The sequence below is a fragment of the Diabrotica undecimpunctata genome, chromosome 8 (genome assembly GCF_040954645.1).
Source record: "Diabrotica undecimpunctata isolate CICGRU chromosome 8, icDiaUnde3, whole genome shotgun sequence".
In the NCBI taxonomy this organism is placed as follows: Eukaryota; Metazoa; Arthropoda; class Insecta; order Coleoptera; family Chrysomelidae; genus Diabrotica; species Diabrotica undecimpunctata.
The window spans coordinates 33,149,484-33,170,320 of NC_092810.1; the positions used below are offsets into that span (position 1 = coordinate 33,149,484).

The 20,837-nt window shown below is 33.2% G+C and overlaps 2 protein-coding genes across 2 annotated transcripts in view; one reads left to right on the forward strand and one right to left on the reverse strand.

Annotated features, from left to right (window-relative positions):
• The window catches only part of LOC140447409 (trypsin-1-like), a 58,297-nt gene extending 49,035 nt beyond the window's left edge, over positions 1–9,262 (forward strand). Inside the window, exons 5-7 of the mRNA XM_072540046.1 lie at positions 7,306–7,481; positions 7,833–7,887; positions 9,102–9,262. Coding sequence (XP_072396147.1) covers positions 7,306–7,481; positions 7,833–7,887; positions 9,102–9,223 — 353 coding nt within the window. The 3' untranslated portion in view covers positions 9,224–9,262. The remainder of the gene's footprint in view (positions 1–7,305; positions 7,482–7,832; positions 7,888–9,101) is intronic.
• Positions 9,263–13,474: 4,212 nt separating this feature from the next.
• The window catches only part of LOC140448763 (soluble guanylate cyclase 89Db-like), a 29,303-nt gene continuing 21,940 nt past the window's right edge, over positions 13,475–20,837 (reverse strand). Inside the window, exons 11-13 of the mRNA XM_072541878.1 lie at positions 14,874–14,983; positions 14,710–14,799; positions 13,475–13,555 (exon numbers count right to left, since the gene is read on the reverse strand). Coding sequence (XP_072397979.1) covers positions 13,475–13,555; positions 14,710–14,799; positions 14,874–14,983 — 281 coding nt within the window. The remainder of the gene's footprint in view (positions 13,556–14,709; positions 14,800–14,873; positions 14,984–20,837) is intronic.

Below are 20,837 nucleotides of genomic sequence, written 5' to 3' on the forward strand. Positions count from 1 at the left end.
TCTTTCAAGAAAAAGTCGGTCCTTTTATGTTCACAGGTAAAGAAGAAGAATGTCTCAGCATTTTCTACACTGTCATTATTTTTGGAAGAAAATTGTATAACTCCAAAGCCAGATGTATTTGTTGATATGATTCTGCGCTTGGTAGGTCTTCATGACAGTTTTATCAAAAGATTTCATCACATAACTTAGTCGCAATTTGTTTACTGGTTATTAAAGTATACAAAAAAGCTGTAAATAACATAGCTTTTAAAATTCCTTTCACAGGATGTAGTTTTTTTTTTTTTTTTTTTTTTTTTATTTCTTTATGATTTTTTTTTTTTTTTTTTTTTTTTTTTTAATTTTTTTTTTTTTTTTTTTTTTTTATATTTAATTTTTTTTTTTTTTTTTTTTTTGCTATAATACAATATTTACTTAAATATAAGTTAGTTTTAAGCTACAATTTATATTTACAGTTTTTGATATGTTCGTAAATCATTTTTAATATATTGATATCTCTAGAGAAAATCAAATTGTTCAGGTAGACGGGAAGTGGAATTTTTAATATAATAAGATTATCATAAAATTTGTTTATGTTTACTGATTCGTGGGAACATTCAAGAAAAATATGTAATAAGTTACCTTCTTTTCCACACTTGCAATTAGGTGACTCCGCGAGACCCAACTTGTACATATGAAGGGGGGTAAGAGCATGATTAGATCTTAATCTGTTTATAACCCTTATGAAATGGCGATTTGATAGAGTATGAAACCATCTTTTTATGGGTATTTCAGGCTGCATTTGTTTGTAATTATTTCCAGTTCTCGTGTTTCGATAATATGTTTGCCATTTTTCTTTTTGATGCTGTTTACTAATTATATCAATGTCTGAAAAGGGGAGTAAGTTCAAGGGAGCTTCTTCGCCTATGTCTAGGGCAGATTTGGCTAGGCTATCTGCTATTTCATTGCCCTTAATGCCCGCGTGTCCCTTTATCCATGATATAATAATGCTTTTCCCTAAATTTGTAATTTTATTGTAAATAGTCATAATTTCTAGTTCTATATGATTTAGTTGTTTGGACCTATGTACGTTTGTTAGTCTGTCGACGACACTCTTACTGTCTGTAAATATTATGCAGCTGTAGGGTTCGTTACTATGTATATGCCTTAATGCAAGAAGAATCGCTGTCATTTCAGCAGTGTATATCGATGATTCAGCTGGCAATTTCAATAATTTTTTAAATCCGCTTTGAACATTAATTAATGCACATCCTACTTTGTTTTGTACTTTAGATCCGTCTGTAAAGTAAAACTGATAGTTTGGCCATTTATGCCGTGTAAATGATTGAAAAGCGACTGGATCTAAATTACTGTCCATAAAAAAGGTATTAATATGTTTTGAAAAAAGCTCTTCTAATATATGGGAATACATAGGTGAAACTTGATTTTCATACGTATAGAAAGTATGTCGGTATTGAGATATCCTCAGGTAACTATTTACCAGAAGAGAACATTTTTTCTTTGTCCAATATTTATGAGTTAGATCTAAAATTGATAAAATATGAATATCCTGTAGATAGTTAGTATTTTTCCCTATGGCTCTAGTAATGAATTTATCACTTAAAAACTCCCGTCGAAATTTCAGAGGTGGTTCTATCGCCTCAACTTCCATTATATTAACAGGTGTAGAATTCAAATATCCAAGACAAAGCCGAAGGCATTTATTTTTTTGTATTTCTAATTTATTTAAATGTGTGTTTGCGGCAGTTCCATATAAATGACAACTGTAATCGAAAATGGGACGAATCATAGTACGGTAAAATAAAAGTGCTACATTTGGATCAGCGCCCCAGTTAGTTTTACAAAAGGCTCTTAGAATGTTCATTGCATTTTCAGACTTTTTTATGACATGATGAATTTGATCCTTCCATAGGAGTTTTCTGTCTAAATAAGTACCGAGATATTTTATACAATTTTTAATAGGGAACTGAATTTGACCTACTTCCAGATGCCCTTGTGGAATTTGATGTTTTCTAGAGAAAATACAAATTTCAGTTTTAGATTCTGATATATCTAAACCAATATTTTCATAGTGATTAAGAACAGCTTTAATTGAGAGATCAAAATTATTTTTACATATATCCAATGATTTGTGGGCTGTGTAAACTACTACATCATCAGCATATTGAATAATTTTTGTTGGGCTATTAATACAATTTTCTATATCCATATTATATAAAATAAATAGTATTGGGCTTAATATGCTACCCTGTGGAAGTCCTATATTCGTAAGACGTGGTGGAGAGATGGTATGGTTGATTTTTAAAAAAGTTGATCTATTAGTGTACAATGTCCTCAGAAAACTAGCTATTGTGATGGGGAAGCCGATGTCTAATAGCTTTTTATGCATAATGTCCAAGTTAACGGTATCGAATGCAGAGGAGACATCAAGAAAAGCAGCCATAGTATACATATTATCAGTAAAGTTTATTAGTATGGATGAGACTAAGGCAGTTATGGCATCTTGGGTTGATTTTGATTTTCGAAATCCATACTGAGATTTTGGGAGAATATGTTCTTGCTCTAACCAATGTTCAATTCTATTTTTTATTAACCTTTCTAACGTCTTTAGGAAGCAAGAGGCTAAGGATATTGGTCTATATGATCTACTGCAATTTTCTGGCTTACCAGGTTTTTTAATAGGTATTAGAATATATTCCTTCCAGCTGTCTGGAATTTGTGACGTATCATTCCAAATGTCATTAAAAATATTTAATAATGATATTTTATAGTGGTGAGGAATATGGTATATCATGGAATATGAAATATTGTCTTTACCTGGAGCACTGCTATTTTGTTGACTAAGTACTCGCTCTAACTCCCACATTTTAAATGGTTCTTCTAAGCCAAACCTATCTCTTGACACTGTTTCGCTGTATTCTGGAAAATGTTGTGAAGGTACCCACTGTGGAGATATTTTCTTATGAAATTCATCTAGCCAGCTGGATTCTGGATCTATTGGAATTTTGTTGGACTGTTTGCGGTTTTTAAAAGTGTTTACTTTCTTCCACACTTCACTGATTTGTGTTTTTGAATTTAGGCTTTCGCAGTATTCTACCCAATTCTGTTTTTTCTTTTGTTTGAAAAGTTTTTTTGCGACAGCGTCAAGTCTCTTAAATTCAACTAAATTATTTCTTGTAGGATCTTGTTTATATTTTCCATATGCAATTTTTCGGTTATCAGCGGCGGTTTTGCAACTTTCACACCACCATTGGTTCGAAATTCGTCTCTTATGTGTTCCGTTAGATGAAAACTTTGGTATTGCTAAATTGGCTGCTTTATTAATGTTTGCTATTAGAGTTTGATAGTTTCCAGGAGGAATTACAGCTTCTAGTACAGATGTGTATAATTCCCAATCGGCCTTGTTAAGATTCCAGATCTTGTGATAGTTTTGAGCTGTAAATGAAGTTATATGATCTGTTTCCATGTTAATGATAATCGGAAGATGATTGGATCCATGAGGGTCCTGTAGGACTCTCCAAGTAAAAAATTTTGAAATATCTTGTGTACAAAAGGTTAAGTCAATAGCGGATGGACTCTTACTAGTTGCTAATGTGGGCGATCCATCATTCAAGCATATCAAATTACAATGATCAATACATTCTAAAAGTTTTTTACCATAGCTGTCTTCAATTTCGCAGCCCCATGCGATACTGTGGGAATTAAAATCCCCACCAATAATAAACGGTTTAGGTATGTCTTTAAAGAATTCCAACCATTGACTTTCAGATATCTTGGTCTTTGGTTCAATGTAAACTGACACAATATTGATGGGATTTTTACCTCGGAGAATTTTAACTGAAATACATTTGTGAGTGAAAGGATATCTATTTTTAAGATTTATTTCTTCGCATCTTAAGTTTGATTTTAATAAAATGGCAGTTCCACCATAACCGTCTGCCCGATCTGATCTAAAGCAATTGTAACCTTTAAAATTATAATAGTATTTTGATTTAAACCACGTTTCTGAAAGCAATGCTATGGAAATATTATTTTGATATAGCAGATATTCTAGATTTACTTTATTAGCTACTGCTGAACGACAGTTCCATTGCAGCAAATTTATGTTCGCGTTTGTGTCTGCGAATTTGAAGACAAGGTATGGTTTACATGTTTACTAATTAATTCCACAATTTCAGATTTTGATACATCGAAATTGTTTGTTTGTTTTATATTACTTATAATATTGAGAACTACTTCTAAAACTAAACTTATTGTTGCATTTAATTCCTCTGATTGTAATTTTACTCCGGCTGAGTTTTTTAAATAATGTTGACTATTAAAAATTCCCCCCGAGACAAAAGAGGTTTTTGGTTGTGTAAGTATTTCTTTTCTTGAAATTTCAATGGGATCAGGGCTGGTTGGTCTGTGCCTTTTGTTTGGGTTTGAAGTTGTAGGAGAAGAAAACATATAATTAGTAAAATTGTTATTATAGGATTTGGGTTGTAAATTGTGGGACTGTGAGTACTGAGGTTGAGAGGAATGATACTGTATTGTACTAGAAGGGGTAGGTCCAGATTGAGGCCGTTGGGAATAATTTGTCGAGGATATTTGACCACTTTCCATGGCAGAAGTATTATGAGCGACTATGTTTGCGTACGTATTTTTTGGGACCTGTTTATTTGCATCAAAGAAATTAATATTGCAAGAGCTCATGGTTTCCTTTACAATTTTTTGTCTTTTAAATTCTGGACAAGCAGACAAATTAGTAGTAAGATGATTTCCTTGACAGTTAAAGCACCGTGGTATGTAATCTGAATTTTTACAATCTTGTGTGGTATGGGACTCCTGACATTTGCTGCATCTTGGTTTACTTCGACACTGACCTCCCAGATGACCAAAACGGAGGCAGTTATAACATAATAATACTTTCTGGTTATACGGCTCTACCTCCTTGATAACTTTATTAATAGAAATATATTTTGGTAAGATTTGTGATTTGAAAATAACAATGCAAGACTTTGTGGGTACATATTCTACTATTTTACCTTCATCCGTAATTTTTTCTACTTTACGTTTTATTCTTTTGACATTAGATACTTCAAAAGTGCAATGTTGATCAAATTGTCTTATTTTATCTTTTATGTACGCCTCTGAAAAATCTTTTTCTATATCTCTAATAACACCTTGTCTATGAAGAATAAATTTTGGGATATACAATACAAAGTTATTTTTAACAAAAATATTTTCGTTTTTATTATTTATTAGAAAATTTGCTGATTTATAATCCTTTAACTTGATCCTAACCCTATTCCGACCTATAGAATCGATACTTATAATTTTATTGTCTATCTCCGGAAAGTTAGAAAGAATAATATCTCCGATTTTAAGAGCATTTAATTTACCTTTAAATTCGACCGAATTATTCTCAACATAAATATGATACGGGCCTAAATCAGTACTTACATACAAAAACTCCTGTCTTTCTTTCGATGTGTTATCGTTATCGATGGTCATTGCTGTTGTTGTTTGTATATCATTTGTATTTTTTGGACGTATATCTGGGGGCACTGGGTCGTCTGGGGGTTTCCCCCCGACTAACTGGTCCATTTAATTGTTCTTAAAACTCACAATCTAATTTTATTTTTACACCTAATCTGCAGATTTATAAAAACACAATTTTTAAACGAAAACAGTTTAATTTCGTTCCGCTTTGTCGATAGGCACGTCCGATTCGTAGGTGAACTAGAACACGACTGTCCAGGATGTAGTTAAATTGATATATATATATATATATATATATATATATATATATATATATATATATATATATATATTGAAAACTATTTATTGGAATTATAGAAAATGATAATAAGGTAATTATAATAATATAACAAATGATATACATTATTATGCTGAAAATGATGCCAATTAAATGCTTCATTAAATCAGAATAACGTTTGTTTGTTTTCAAGGAAACAAAAATAATAAAACATAAAAATATGTATACGGTACAAACACAAATTATATCGATAAAAAAAAATTGGAAATTGTGAAAGGTAGACTATTTCAGTTTGAGATAAAGTTAATTTAACAAAAGCTTTTTAAGGGATTAACAGTTCTTTAAATATTGTGCTCTAACATCAATCCGCTTTGTTTATCTATTCGTTATATATATATATATATATATATATATATATATATATATATATATATATATATATATATATATATATATATATATATATATATATATATATATATATATATATATATATATATATATATATATATATATATATTAAACTTAGAGCTAAGATTAATATTATTATAAAAATTAATATTAAACTCACCAGTCTTCCGGGTTGAACCGCGTCGATATCCATTTTGCCGAGCTTTCGACATCCTCTCTGATGTCTTCTTCAGGGCTTCCGAGGTCTCAGTCTCCCGAGCCCCCAGACACTACTACACTCACTAGTCACTTCTAGTTCACTCACTAGTTCACTACTACGACTGGGACCAGGGGACGGTTCATTTATACCGTCGATGGTGACGTGGCCTAGGTGGGGGTTAGGGTGGGGATTGGCGCGAGCCAACGACCTGAGTGTCGTGTACCTATAGACGCAGAAACGGTGGCCAGGCCGGACACATAACCCTGGACAGAGAACCAACGACCAAGGTCGCTGCCCTATTTTTAGGTTATTAAAGATAAAACTAGTGAAGCTGTGCCCAACGTTATATCGTGCGATTAGGGCGGAGTGGTTGGATATCTTGGGCTTCAGAGAGTACCCTGAAATTTACTAAATTGATGTGGGTGAGTGTATTGGGATTGGAAAGCCCCAGGTGGCATACAAACCATCTGACTCATTTAGCTACAGAGTGTACCGAGAAAGTTACAAATACTCTCAAGGAAATAAACACTTTTCAGTAAATAGATCAAAACGAAAGAACTCGATGAACACTTGGAATGCAGAGGAAGATGTACATTTTTATGTGAATAGATTTTTCTATATTTTATTCTCTTTGTTTTTGTGGTGTTAGTTTTTGAACTAGTGTGCAAGATCTATAAAATATGTACTGATATTATTAACTAGGTCAAATTTGGCCTATCCCTTCATATATAATTCAGTCTCTCAACATAAAGACAATTTTTATTTTTTGCCACAAAATCATTCCATTCAAACCATTCATTGAATCGGCGGTTAACTTTAACCCCTTTGCAAAATTTATTATCCACACCCTTTACATTACACTTGGAGTTTGGATGACCCGAACCAATAAACATTCTTCAATGACAATTTTCACAAGTTCGCAAAACTCGTATTTCAGGAATAGCGACGGGATGGGGAGCTACCAAACAGAACGGACAAACTTCCAACAAGCTGCGAGAAGTCAAGGTGCCGATAATGTCGAACATCGATTGCAGAAAAACGGGATACGGAAACAAGATAACGGATAACATGCTTTGCGCCGGTTATCAAGGAGGATTAAAAGATTCCTGTCAGGTATGTCATAAAAAATATTACAAAAGCGACAGTTATTTGGGTAAGTAGATAGTATATAAAAAAAGGGGATTTCCGTATTGTATAGATTTTACCGGGGTTTCAAGCAGGTTGATATATTAAAAGAATTTGAGAATAAAAAGGTCATGAAAACTTTTATTTTTTTTTTACTTATCCACATTAAAAATCAGAACATTTTATATAACTTTTATACAAGATATAAAAAGATTTCTTGATATCGGAGCGATAGTAAATAAAAAAAAATTATCAAGTTCATGGAGCATTGATGCCCCAATTTTTTATATTTTTTAAGAGAATTTAACATTTATCTAAACAAACATGTTTTGATCTTAGGGCGATAGTGGTGGTCCACTACATACCAAGAACGGATCTTTCCACCAAATTGTGGGTAAGTAATAATAAAAATTTTAAACATACTTAATGAAGGGCACAGGGTAAAAATCCCGTTAGTCCATTTTTTCAAGAAATGGGTTGATAACGCTATCCAGTGGCTTCAAAAAAATAGTTTTTAAACATTTAGTAGCTTTTGTACAAAACACCGTCGATCTACTAAAATCCACGTTAGAAAATATGCGGCACTGGGGAAAACCGTCAGTCAATGCGCGTGTATGGAAGAACCCCCTGAGTCAAATAATATTGTAGTAATCCGTTACCGGGATTTGTGTTGTACACTTGTCAGTCTGTTTGTTGTTGTTCAGCAACAAAGCTGTACTCCTAGTAAGTATTAACCACACTTTACATTAACCTTGGTCAAAATTTAAACTTCATGTTCTTTTTAATTAAGTGGTTACATATTTTCTAGGACACTGATGATGGAATATGGATTCCAAAAACGTTTTGTCTAACATAGCCTGTTTGGGTTTTTAAATATATACCTTTTACAAAGGATTTTAATAATTTTTTTAATATATGGTATACAGGCAACTACTTGCGCATCCGCTTATACGTATTTTGGCCCAATAGGCCTCATCAGAAAGGCTTTCGCAATTGCTCTGAACATAAAATAAATCTTTTCTGTCTTAGAAAGCAACTCTAACATGACTTCGTATAGACGCAATGTAGCGACATCTGATAATAAAATCGTAGACTAATTTTCGAAACCAAATTCAGAATTTCGCTTTAATCTGTGCCTTCTAAGAATTGCAAGGCAAAACAGACGTTGATAAAGATGTTAAGGGAGACATGGGGAATCTAAAATTGCATTCCACAACATATCTCCTCAACTAAGCAAAATTCTTAGCGAATTGGTTTCTAGTACTCGTACAGAGTAAAACCACAGTTAAGATTTGATTTCACGTACAGGGCGCTTGCGCATCCGCTTATACGTATTTCGGCCCAATAGGCCTCATCAGAACGGCTTTCGCAATCGCTCTGAACGTGAAATAAATCTTTTCTGTCTTAGTAAGCAACTCTAACATGGCTTCGTATAGACCCAATGTAGCGACATCTGATTTCGAAAATTAGTCTACGATTTTATATATTTATTTGCGTCTTTTAGATAATTCCTTCTAAGACGGGTTTTTAAATCGTTTTCCTCTATGGAGCATTAATCGTAAATCGTAATGTTTATTAAAGTTGTTAATTTATTTATTTTATTTTTAGGGGTCGTTTCTTGGGGCGAGGGCTGTGCAAAACCAAACTACCCAGGAGTGTATACCAGAGTCAACAGATACATTTCTTGGATCAAAACCAATACAAAAGACGCTTGTTATTGTAACAGCTAACTCTAATTTATTTTTTATAATTTAATATTATTTATTCTACAGTATTGGTTTTACTTTTCCCCTAACTTATTGTCCAAGTAGCCAGTAAGTCTGCATGTTTCCTTTTCCCTAAAATGAGAAACCAAGATTATTAATCGAAAAAGACATACAATTACGAGATTATAAATTATACGTGTACCGTAAAATGGGGTGTATAGCAACAGTTGGGGAAAATTGTAACTAAACTTCATTAAAAGTTAAAGGTAGTCATCTGTGACTTTGACAGAAAGTTTGATGTTGCCACGTGACCTTCTCATTGGTCATTTAAGTCATGTGGTCGATAAAACTGGCAAATTAGAAAGAGATGCAGGGACGGCTTTGCGTCAGTTTTCTCTGTCGCACTGAGGGAACGAGCTGAACAATAATTTTTACTATTTATTTTTATTTTATTTAGATTCCCGATGAGTGGAATTTATCATACATGTCCTCCATTTTTAAAAAAGGCGACAAAAGGTCACCAAATAACTACAGAGGGATCAGTGTAATGCCTTCAATGGCAAGAATCTTTTCATCAGTTATAAAAGAAAAACTAGAACAACACATGGACCATTATAGCGAAGAACAAGCCGGATTCCGAAAAGCCAGATTATGTTTATATAATATATTCATTATGAGACAGGTGATTAAAAAGAACAAAGAAAAAAACATTGAAACACATAATATGACCTTTATCGACTTAGAGAAAGCATACGATAGCGTGCCCAGGAAACAACTATGGGAAGCAATGAGAAGAATGTGCGTTAGAGTGAAATGGGTGAATTTAACACAAAGACTGTATAAAGAAACACAAGTGCAAATAAAGTTAGGTAATGAAATAACAAAAACAATGACCGCAACAAAAAGCCTCAAACAGGGATGTGGTCTCTCACCTACACTTTTTAACATATATATAGATCAGGCTTTGAAAAGATGGTATAGAAAATGCGGAACAATGGGCATACCATTACAAGAGAATATATTACATTCACTACTGTTCGCAGATGATCAAGTCATTTTTGCACAAGACAGGGATGATATGGAATATATGATAAAGAAATTAAAGGAAGAATATGAACTTTGGGGACTCAAGATAAATATGTGCAAGACCGAATACTTATGTATTGGACCCGAGGTTGCAGATTTGAACTTAAGTTTAGAAGAAGAGACTATTAAGAGTTGTAAGGCTTTTAAGTATTTAGGGTCAATGATTAGCCGAGATGGTACTTGTATGAAAGATATAGAAATGAAAATAGCACGGGGAAAACAAGCCACAAGAGCACTTCATGGAGTGATATGGAACAACACTCTAACCAAAGAAAATAAAAAAAAAATCTTTCAAAGCATAGTGATGAATATTACCCTATATGGAGCGGAAGTATGGCCAATGACAACAACAATACGAAATAAAATAAGAACAGTTGAACTGGACTTTATGAGAAGATGTCTACAAATCACAAGAGCGGATAGAATAAGAACGGAGGAAATATGGAACAGAATGGAAGTAAAATGCTCAATTACAAAAAAGTTGGAAAACAGAGCCCTGCAGTGGTACGGGCATGTACAAAGAATGCCAGAGCATAGGTGGCCGAAAAGAATATTTAACTGGGACCCGCCGGGAAGAAGACGGAGAGGAAGACCTGCTACAAAATGTAAAACATACGTCGGAAATGCTATGATAGATAGAGACCTCAAAGAAGGCGACTGGGAGAATAGAGTGCTGTGGAGGACGAAAACGGCGAACTCATAATGGAAAAAGTCGAAGAACAAGAAAAAGATTTTATTTAGTTTTATTTTTAACCTACCCACATCGAAAATATACGTAACTACCTATACTTTTTTTATAGATAATCAATAACTAAACGATAATTAGTTGTGATGTTTGCTATGTTTGTAAGATTAGAATTGTTTGTGAGTTTTTTTGGTTAGAAATAGTAAGAAATATCCGAAAGTCGTTCGCTGCGAATTGAAACCTGTAAATTAATAATTAACTGCTCCAGCGCACGACATTAATCCATAATCCATAACTTTCGAAAACTTATCAGGAACTATCTCCGCAAACAAAGCTATTTTTGACCTATGTTAATGACTGACTTTCAACTGAAAAAAATCTACACATTTTCCTCATCCAACAAAAACGTTTCTCTTAAGTATGAAAATGAGAGTCTAAATATTTTACGTTATTGCTTTGCAGATTGCTATGAATATCCTATAAAAAAAACTCAAATTGTCTTATGAACATAAAAATGAGTGGTGTAAAATCAAAGTCGACAATCTCCCATTTCCATATTTTTGGGAAACCGCGAAAAAGTGTAGAAAATTAAATTAAAACAATAAAACTGATGAAGAATGATATAAAACTTGATTTGTGATCAGATGTCTAAAAAGAGGAGATTAAGAAATGATTTCTTTTTCTTTTTTTTTGATTGCCTGATATGAAAATGATAAATGATAAATAAAGATATTGCCAGTTTTGAAACAAATAAAACATCATTGTGTCGGTTACTTAGTAAAAAAATATATTTTAATATTGAACAATAATATAATATGTAAACAATTTATATACATATCACTTAAACTAAAATATCCGGAAGTTCGGGTATATATTCACAGGTTTCGACAGACTCTAACTCTGGAACAGGATTCTCCAAGTAGTTCTCGTTTCCTTCTTTTTCATAACGTTGAAAAAGCTATTTATATCAGTTAAGCTGATCGAATTGTGTCCAGTCTAATCCAAAATGTTTGGTCAAAACATTCGCACATTAGGCAGTTTTAAATTATTTACTTTGTGAGCATCGCGGAGAAGTTTTTCTGAATTGATCATGCTAATCTGTTTGCCTTTTAGTGTGATATTTACAAAAGATCTAAAATCGTTTTGTAACGAAGTTCACCTCGTATTAAAATATTTCTTATGACGAATGTACGAATTTACATTCCTTAAACTAAAAACCCCATGCTCCTACTAGTTTAATAACCTCCTGAACAGCAGACTTCCAATCGTAAATACAGCTTTGTTTCATATTAACGACCGTAGAAAGTTCGCAAATAATTTCCTTGTATTCGCCTGGTGCCGTTACTACTTCTCGTTTTCGTAAATTCTTCTCAATTTAACCGAAAACTTTATCGGATAGTGAGAATGAGTAACCACCTACAGGAAAAACTAACACAAGTAATTTAACATTTGGTGGTGCGCTCTCAGCTAGCCATTTGCAGCACATACCAATCATTACCGAGTTATTGTTTTCCGCTGCATCCATTGGCGACCAGTCGTACCTTCTTTGATATGTTGCCAAAATCAGTGTTATTGAGTCGATGAAAGACTGCAGAGAACATTTTATTTGATCCGTTGCCAAACATGTACTTAGTCCCACAGTATGAAAATACATTTTCCTTTGAAAGTGGAAACTTTGAGGAACCTTCAACAACAGTAAATATATAAAAATTAAGCTGCCTTAAATAATAAGCATTTTGATCAGGAACTTTGGGAAGAATTAATTTTTTTTGGTAATCAAACGACAAAGTGACTAGGTCTTCTCTGTTTTCTTGAAGAAATTGGAAAAATGCTTTCACTCGAAATTTGTGGAGCCGTTTGTCAGTCATTAGTTTAATTTTAGATTGCTTATTTTTCTCTTATTTAATGCAATCACTTAGCTCTAAACATTTTGAACAAACGTCTGTTCTTGGAGTTTTAAATCTTAAATTATATTTTCTGTTAAATATATAGCAAAAATACGATCTCTTCACAGTCCCTGGTGGAATTGTCTAAGCAGTGTACATTAAATACAATTTTGAGACGCTGAGTTCAGATGAAAGATACATTATTTTCGTCACTGACGACGCAGTACATTACGGCAGTAATGAGATTCAATACATTTTAATTGGTTTATAAACTTTTGCACTCCTTCCAGCTCATCTCGATAATGTCGCAGTTTTTCGATTAGCACCTCTGCGTTCATTTGGTACTTGGCCTGTTTTATTAAATCGGTTTATCACATAGGAAAGCCTGTGTTTTGTTATCCCTAGCAGGTTAAAAAAAGCTTCTTGGTATACTGGAACTTTTTCCTTGGATAAAAAATTACGCGTGACACATTTTACCTGGTGCTTCTTTAGAGAATACTTTTCATTTTTTGGCCGACGACAGACAGTACGATTCACAGTGCAGTATTTCAAAATAAAGGCATCTTGAGTCGCTTTATCTTTGTCTCATAGAATAAGCTATGAACTTTCTGTATATCGTTAATTTTCAGCAAGCAGCACTTCTATGTTTTTGAATTGTGACCACATGTTTGGTATTCTGGCATAGTCATCGCAGAATATCTACAACAAAAAATAATTATGAACATAAATATCTATTTAAAAGGGTTCAAATTTTACCAAAATTTTAACAAAAACGAAAAACAAAATATCAAAATTCAACAACGGCTTTGCAATAAAAGTACTCACCTTAGACGTTTTGCAATGTTTTTCTTCCATTTTTCAGGTTGCCTTATTCGCTTCCTTGCCTTTGTTGGCGTGACAGGAGACGCATTAACTTCCATGATAAAAAATTAATACTTTTTTTGTATATAAAACTAATTTCTTAGACACAAATATAGTTTAGGAAAAGCACAAAAGCAATGTAAACTAAAATAAATTATAATAGCACAATGTAACGGCAAAATGTTTTGATCACGTGCGTGTGCTACGTGGTCTTATTGGACGCAGCGGAGATTACCGTATTTCGTACGCACTCAGCTAAGGAAATTGATGCTTTTGATCCCAACATGAACTTTTCACTGCAGTTTCTAAAAAGTTAAGACCGCTTTTGGTTCTTACAAATAGTTTTATCTAACAGATAATAAAAAAACGCAACAGATGGCGTCCCTAATTCAAAACAAGATAAAGTGGAGATTGCCGCCTTTAATTTTACACCCCCCATAATAATAACTGTGTTAGGAAAGTATTTTTTAGGTTATGTCAAGTTTTTATAAAACCCACAGACATAATACAAATAGACAGCGCTACAATACAGGCTTATTCCACCAGCGCGACAGGGAAAACTAACGCAAAGCAGTCCACGCAACTCTTTCTAATGAGCCGGGTTTATCGACCACGTGACCTAAATGACCAATGGGGAGGTCACGTGGTCGATAAACCCGGTCTATTTGAAAGAGATGCAAGGATGCAGTTTTCTCTGTCTGGGCTAGGGCTGAAGTAGTATCGGAATGTTTTACAGATATAGAATGTTGTGGATTCGTCGGTTAGTCTATCCCATGTATGCTCGTAGGCAACTGGAACAAGGTAACTTATACACAACATGATTTTTATTGGTAATTTAGTTTTTTACGGATCTGACGAAATTGGAGAAATTGGAGTTAGTAGTGAAGATGATTTTGATGTTTAGAGAATTAAGAGTTCTACTGATCTTGTCAGTGACACATTTGATAAAAGTTAGAAATATTTTGGATTGATTGTTTTTACTATATTCTTACCTTAACTTTGACAAGCCCACGACTCTCAGTTTTGTACTTATGCTTCGATATCAAATCTTGAGTATATCTTGATAAGTGTATTTTCCCAGGCTAGAATGAAATATTGAAAGAAATTTAATTAAATAATTAAATATGATAGATAAGGCAAGTAAATAAAACTTTACCTCACTTGTAGACTGCATTCTGGATGCTGTATTAATGGTATCTCCAAAGAAGCAGTACCTAGGTACTTTGATACCAACTACTCCGGCTACAGCAGGGCCTGAGTGGATCCCTAAATAAAAATTATATTTTTAAGTATTGTTTTTCAAATTAAATACAATTAATAAAAAAATTACATAAAAATACCAGACAATGATTTACATAAAAGTTCCTGTTTTTTTTTCCTTAAAAAGTAATTCCAACATGTAAAACAGTTAAAATTAACTTTCCCCACATTAATTTGATGTTTTTATTGTGCGTTGTTGTCTGTAGTTTGTTTATTATCTTTCTCTTCTGAGCGTTCTCTCGTATTTCGTTTTTTGTTGTTTGAGTTAGTCCAGAATACCTACTAAGAGATAATAAATAAAATCAATGAAGCATCTTATGAAGCGCTCGGCATGATCCAAAGAAACAAAAAGGATACTTCATTGTGGTAGACCAGGGTTTTTTAATCTTTTTGATAAATGGAACCCTTTTTAGTAGTCACTTTTATTGTGAAACCCCTGGTTCGTCTCTCTCTCTCTCTCTCTCTTCTATCCAATCCTGACCCCCCGAAGGGAGTGTAGTGGTTGACGTTATGTCATGTATTGTCCGTCTCCACAGATCTCTGTCTCTGGTCATTTCTTTTAACCTATGCATAGTGTCTTTTGCATTTTCCTGTAATTTGATCAAACCATCTTGTTGGGGATCTTCTTCGCTATTTGGACCTTCCACCTTTCCTTGTATAATGAGTCTTTCCATGTTTTCTGTGTTTGCTCTCAAACATGTCAAAAGTACTTTAATTGTTGTACTTTCCTGGAGAGTCGTTGGCTTATCTTATCGCTACCGCTTATATACGGACGCTTTGGATAGATAGGGATGGACGATAGGAAAGATCCTATCGCTACCTATGCATCAGAAACTTGGATCATTAAAAAGTCCGACTCACGAGGTATAATGGCCTTTGAAATAAGGGTATATCGTAGAATGATGCACATACCCTGGACAGCACATCGCACAAATGTCTCAATATTGACAGAACTTGACATCAATACTAACTAGGCTTACCACAATCATCAACCAAAATATATTGAGGTACCTTGGACACATTACCAGACGAATGGAAGGCATGGAGAGGCTGGTGGTTGAAGGCAAGGTAAGATGGTAAAAGAACTCGAGAAAGATCGCCACTCCGATGGTTAGACCAAATAAAGTGCGCTACCGGTTACTCTTTGTCTACGGCAGCACACCGCGCCCAGGAGAGGAAAGAATGGATAGCAACCGTTCATCAAATACCATAAAGTCACCACATCCTTACGAAGGATAAAGGATAGAGGAGGAGGAACTTTTAGCTCTCTTAAAATTGAATTATTTGTTCTACGGTCGGTCTAATCCAAGGAATTCGTAATATTCGTTTCCCACAGAACATTTCAGTGGCGTCTACCTTTCATCTTTACGATTGTCTCAGACTTTTTGAAGAAAATATTTATTTGCTTCAAAAAGTAATTAATTAACATAAAATTTCTTAACAGAAGTTAAATTTACATTTACAGGACTTTAAAATTTTAATTTAATGGGATGAGTGATATTTCTTTTTATTACCACAAATATAATTAATGTTAGGCTTAATTGACGAAAGTTGAATTCTTATGTCAGGTTCGGTATCAAGTCTGTTCCGGTATTTACTTTTTGTCGACAAATAAGCTGAGAACCCTGTTTCGCACATATATGTGGTTACAAAAATGGTAAAAGCACCAACATTGCCTTTTGCGACAATTGAGAATATTCATCTTTTATACTGCACCAGAATTCCGTTAATTGCATTAATTTAAATTTAGTTTGCAATGATGAATCAGATGTCATTTCAGTAAAAGTTTCGTATTTTCCCGTTGACATGGTGGAAGGTCGTGCATTAAAAATAAATGGGTTTTTTATCCACAATTCAGTTTGACATTTAATCTGTTGTTGTTCTTTAAGAAAATACTTATCAAATGCTTCACTCAATCCTTTCGGATGTTAAATAATTTCTTCAATAAATGCCTCTGACATTTCAACCCCTTCTTCTTCTAAAAAGCCTTTTATTGTTGGGAAACAATCAAACTCGTTGGAGCGCATACATATTGTCCAAAAGTCAATTTTTTTCTTGAAAGCAAGAATTTTTTCTTGGGAAATGAATAAATTTACTTGTTTGCCCTGGAGAGTAACAGGTAGACAAAAATGACATCGCTAATGCAGTAGGTACACAATATAAACTAGCATATTAAAAGTGGCTGCAAACAATCAAATGACCTACAAGACGATAGACGAACATATGTAAGATCAGAGAAGTAAAAAATCTAGTAACTAAAGCAAAAAATGACATGTCACTCGACACTGAAAAGTAGGCTGATTGAGACGTCTGTGCCATTTGACTCTTCTAGTTTTTCTGGAGCATAAGATACTGATACGTAGGCAGATTAATACCACGAACTCCAACAGAACCATATCCTTTTTGATAATGACTCCAAAACAGGTGCCGAAACGTCGAGTTTTAAATTCTCAACGCGGTTCTTTGTTCGTTCCAAGAACTTATGTAGTAATTTTTATTTACCTGACCGCGGAAATTATTCCAACCAAACACAAAGCTTTGCTATCGCTAAGATGAATTGAAAGGCCATATATAGGCGTAACAGTACAATTCGCCAAACACAGGCCCGGATGCTCCTGTGAACGAATTGCTGTCGGCCGCGCGCATGACGTCACGTTCAGAGTACGGACAGGCGAGAAATAGATGAAACCAATATAAATAACGACCAGTTTTTCATATTTTATTCAAATTACAAAAGAAAAAAATCTGAACTCTACACATAAGTACTTTATATGTACCTAAATACAACTTTTTGTCCAAGGAATTTCAAAATATTTGCCTACAAATTAAAATTAAAAAAAATCAGAAGCAATAGACCAAATAAATTTGTATAAATAACTCAAAATCTAAACAATTAATCACAAAATATGTTCGACCATTATTTTAAATAGTTAGCTTTGAATAGATAGAACTACCAGAACTAAATATGTGTGGTTTTCGATTAAAAGTTTCGATTAACTAAAAGTTCTACTCCTATACTTATTACTAAGACCAATATACTAATAAAAATATGCGCATAAATATGCATGTTTATTTAGAAAATATGCTTGTAGCTAATAATAAAACAAATATAAATAACTCAGAAAGTAGTGTCCGTTTTGTTTACAAAAATATTTACAATATCTTTATATTTTATAATAATTAACATTTATTTATTTTAAAAAATAAATTTAGGTAGGGAATCACAAATTTATTTAAGTATTTTAACAAATATATAATATTACTTTGAATTGTGCGAACAATAAACTATTAAATGCTGTCCAATTTTTTTTAACAAAAACGTATGGCTTCTGAGTACACATATTTGTAAATGGAAGAACTTCTTTATACATCAACACTGTTATTATAGCAAGGGCATTTTCCAAATGAACGATAATATTTTGTTTTAAGTTGTAGGAATCTTGAAAATATCAAGATATGACTGTGAAAGAAGGAAGATTCCCTAATGTTTACAATAGACTCTAGGTTTTTTCTGTTTATCTAAGAAAAAATATTATGAGCCTAAATTAAAAGCACTTAATTAAGTTCAATATATACGTTTTTGTTTTAGTCAAAGGCAGGCTAACGCTACTGTACGAAAGAAAAATGTTAAGCAACTTTTCATTAAACTATTAAATAATTTGAATTTTTAAGATCCTATTTTTTCATCAGAAGAATTAAAAAATCTGCCTGAAAAAAAATAAATCGAGATTTTTTACGAACTAACCTTGTGTCGTCACGTACCTATTCAAAAATATTCTCATATATAAAAATTGAGTTGTAAACTTTAGTTCTGTTTGAAATATTGGTTTTGATCCAAGTATCTAAGTTGAAGAACTGTTTATTTTCGGCAGTTTCAAATCACAATTCAAAATTCTAGAGACACCTACTGGTTTCAATTTTACAATAAAAGTGATTTCTCAAATTTTAACATCTCAATAAAAATTTTTACCTAGAGCTATAAACTGGCAGAGCTATAAACTGGCAGAGTTTGTAACTCTTATTCAAGAACAAAACTATAAATATCTACAGATATTCTTTTTATTCAAGTACTCTCTCCGCTACGGAGTTTGGCAATCATCATTTCTATTCGTATCTTTGAAGCTGTTGCTGTAAATAATTGGTTAGATGTGCACTGGAACCAGTCTCTTAAATTGCGCAGCCAAGATATACGTCGTCTCACCACGCTTCGTTTGCCCTGAATCTTTCCTTGACCAAAATATTCCAAATAATGCTTCGCGAGTTCCATATCCCTCCCGGAATTCAAACTGAGTCTCTCCGATATCTTCTTCCAATTTTCTGTAAATTCTATTGTGAATTATTTTGAGGTATTTTAAGGTATGGCTCATCAGACTGATCGTGCGATGATCACTGCACTGCTTAGCATCTGCCTTCTTGGTAAGAGGGACAAAGGTTGATCTTAGCCATTCTTCAGGAATTATATCTTGTTAAATAAGTCTACTAACAAATGGATTCGATCTTCGTCTATCAACTTTAGTATATCCGCTGGTAGCTCGTCTGGTCCTGGAGCTTTGCTATTCTTTGATGACTTCACCGCTTGCACTACTTCTTCTTTGCTTATTTCTGGACCTGTCTACTCTGAAAAATTATCACAAGGAGGCTGCCTTTGATCGTAAAACAGTTCTTCTATGTATGTCTGCCAATATTTTAGTTTCTCCTCTGTTTCCATTATTATGTTCCCTTGTTGGTCTAAAAGTACTGTCTGCTTCCTGTTTCTATTGTTGATCATTTCTTTAACTTTCTTGTGAAAATAGAACGAATCATATTTGGCTTCCAAGTTTTCAATCTCCTTACATTTGTCTTGTAACCATTGTTTTTCAGCGTCGCAGATTTTTCTTTTGATCTCTGTGTTAATTTGCTTATACTATTCTTCATTTTTGCCTTTTGATAGTCTTTGAGAATTCATCAATAACAAATTTTCGCCACTCATCCATTCTTTCTATTTCTTTGATTTCAAAATTCAATATTGGGATTTTTCAGCTATTTGTTGATTTATTTCACGAATATCTGCAGTTGCCACTATAATTTTGGGTTATATGCACTTTATATACACTTTTATAAAAAATTATAAAAAACGTTATTCATAATATGTAAAATATGCGTTTCTACGTAGCGGAAAACATTACTAAAAGATCTTTTATTATCCATCTAGTTAGGTCAAAATTTTTGTCCATTTTCTTTTGCTAGCTCTCTGGAGGGTAATTGATCTATTAAGTTCCTTTATACGAATAAACATTCTTGTTCTAAAAAACAAACGTTTTGCCTTTTCGGGGCATTCAATATGTACGCTTTTCAACAAAAGACTTTTTATAAAATTTTCGCCACATACTAAGCCATCCTTATGTTCAGCAAAAAATACTCTGTTAAGACTCTCAATATCATTCATGAAGGTACAAGATGGTTTTGACAAACCGCCTTCACTCAAATGATTTATCCACGTATATGATTCACTCGATGAACATTGCAATGATAAATCATTTTTAAATTTGTGACAAATGAATCCTGCCAGATTTTCTAGTCCATCATATGCTAATTCATTTAACTCTTCAATTAACACATTATCCTCCACAATAGGATCGACCGAGGAACTAAAAATGGTTGGTGTAGACTTCAATTTGCTAACAAACGACCCGCTAAGAGGAATATCAGGAGTGTCATCGATTTCTACGTTTGAAAAGTCAGAATATGTTCCTTCATTTTTTCCCAACAGATAGGATCTTAGTCTGTATTTGAATTCAGTGGCAGTAGGATGGTCGTGAAGGCCTCCTTTCGCTCTGATTACACCGAAAAAATTTTCCAGAACATCTTGATTCAATCGCCT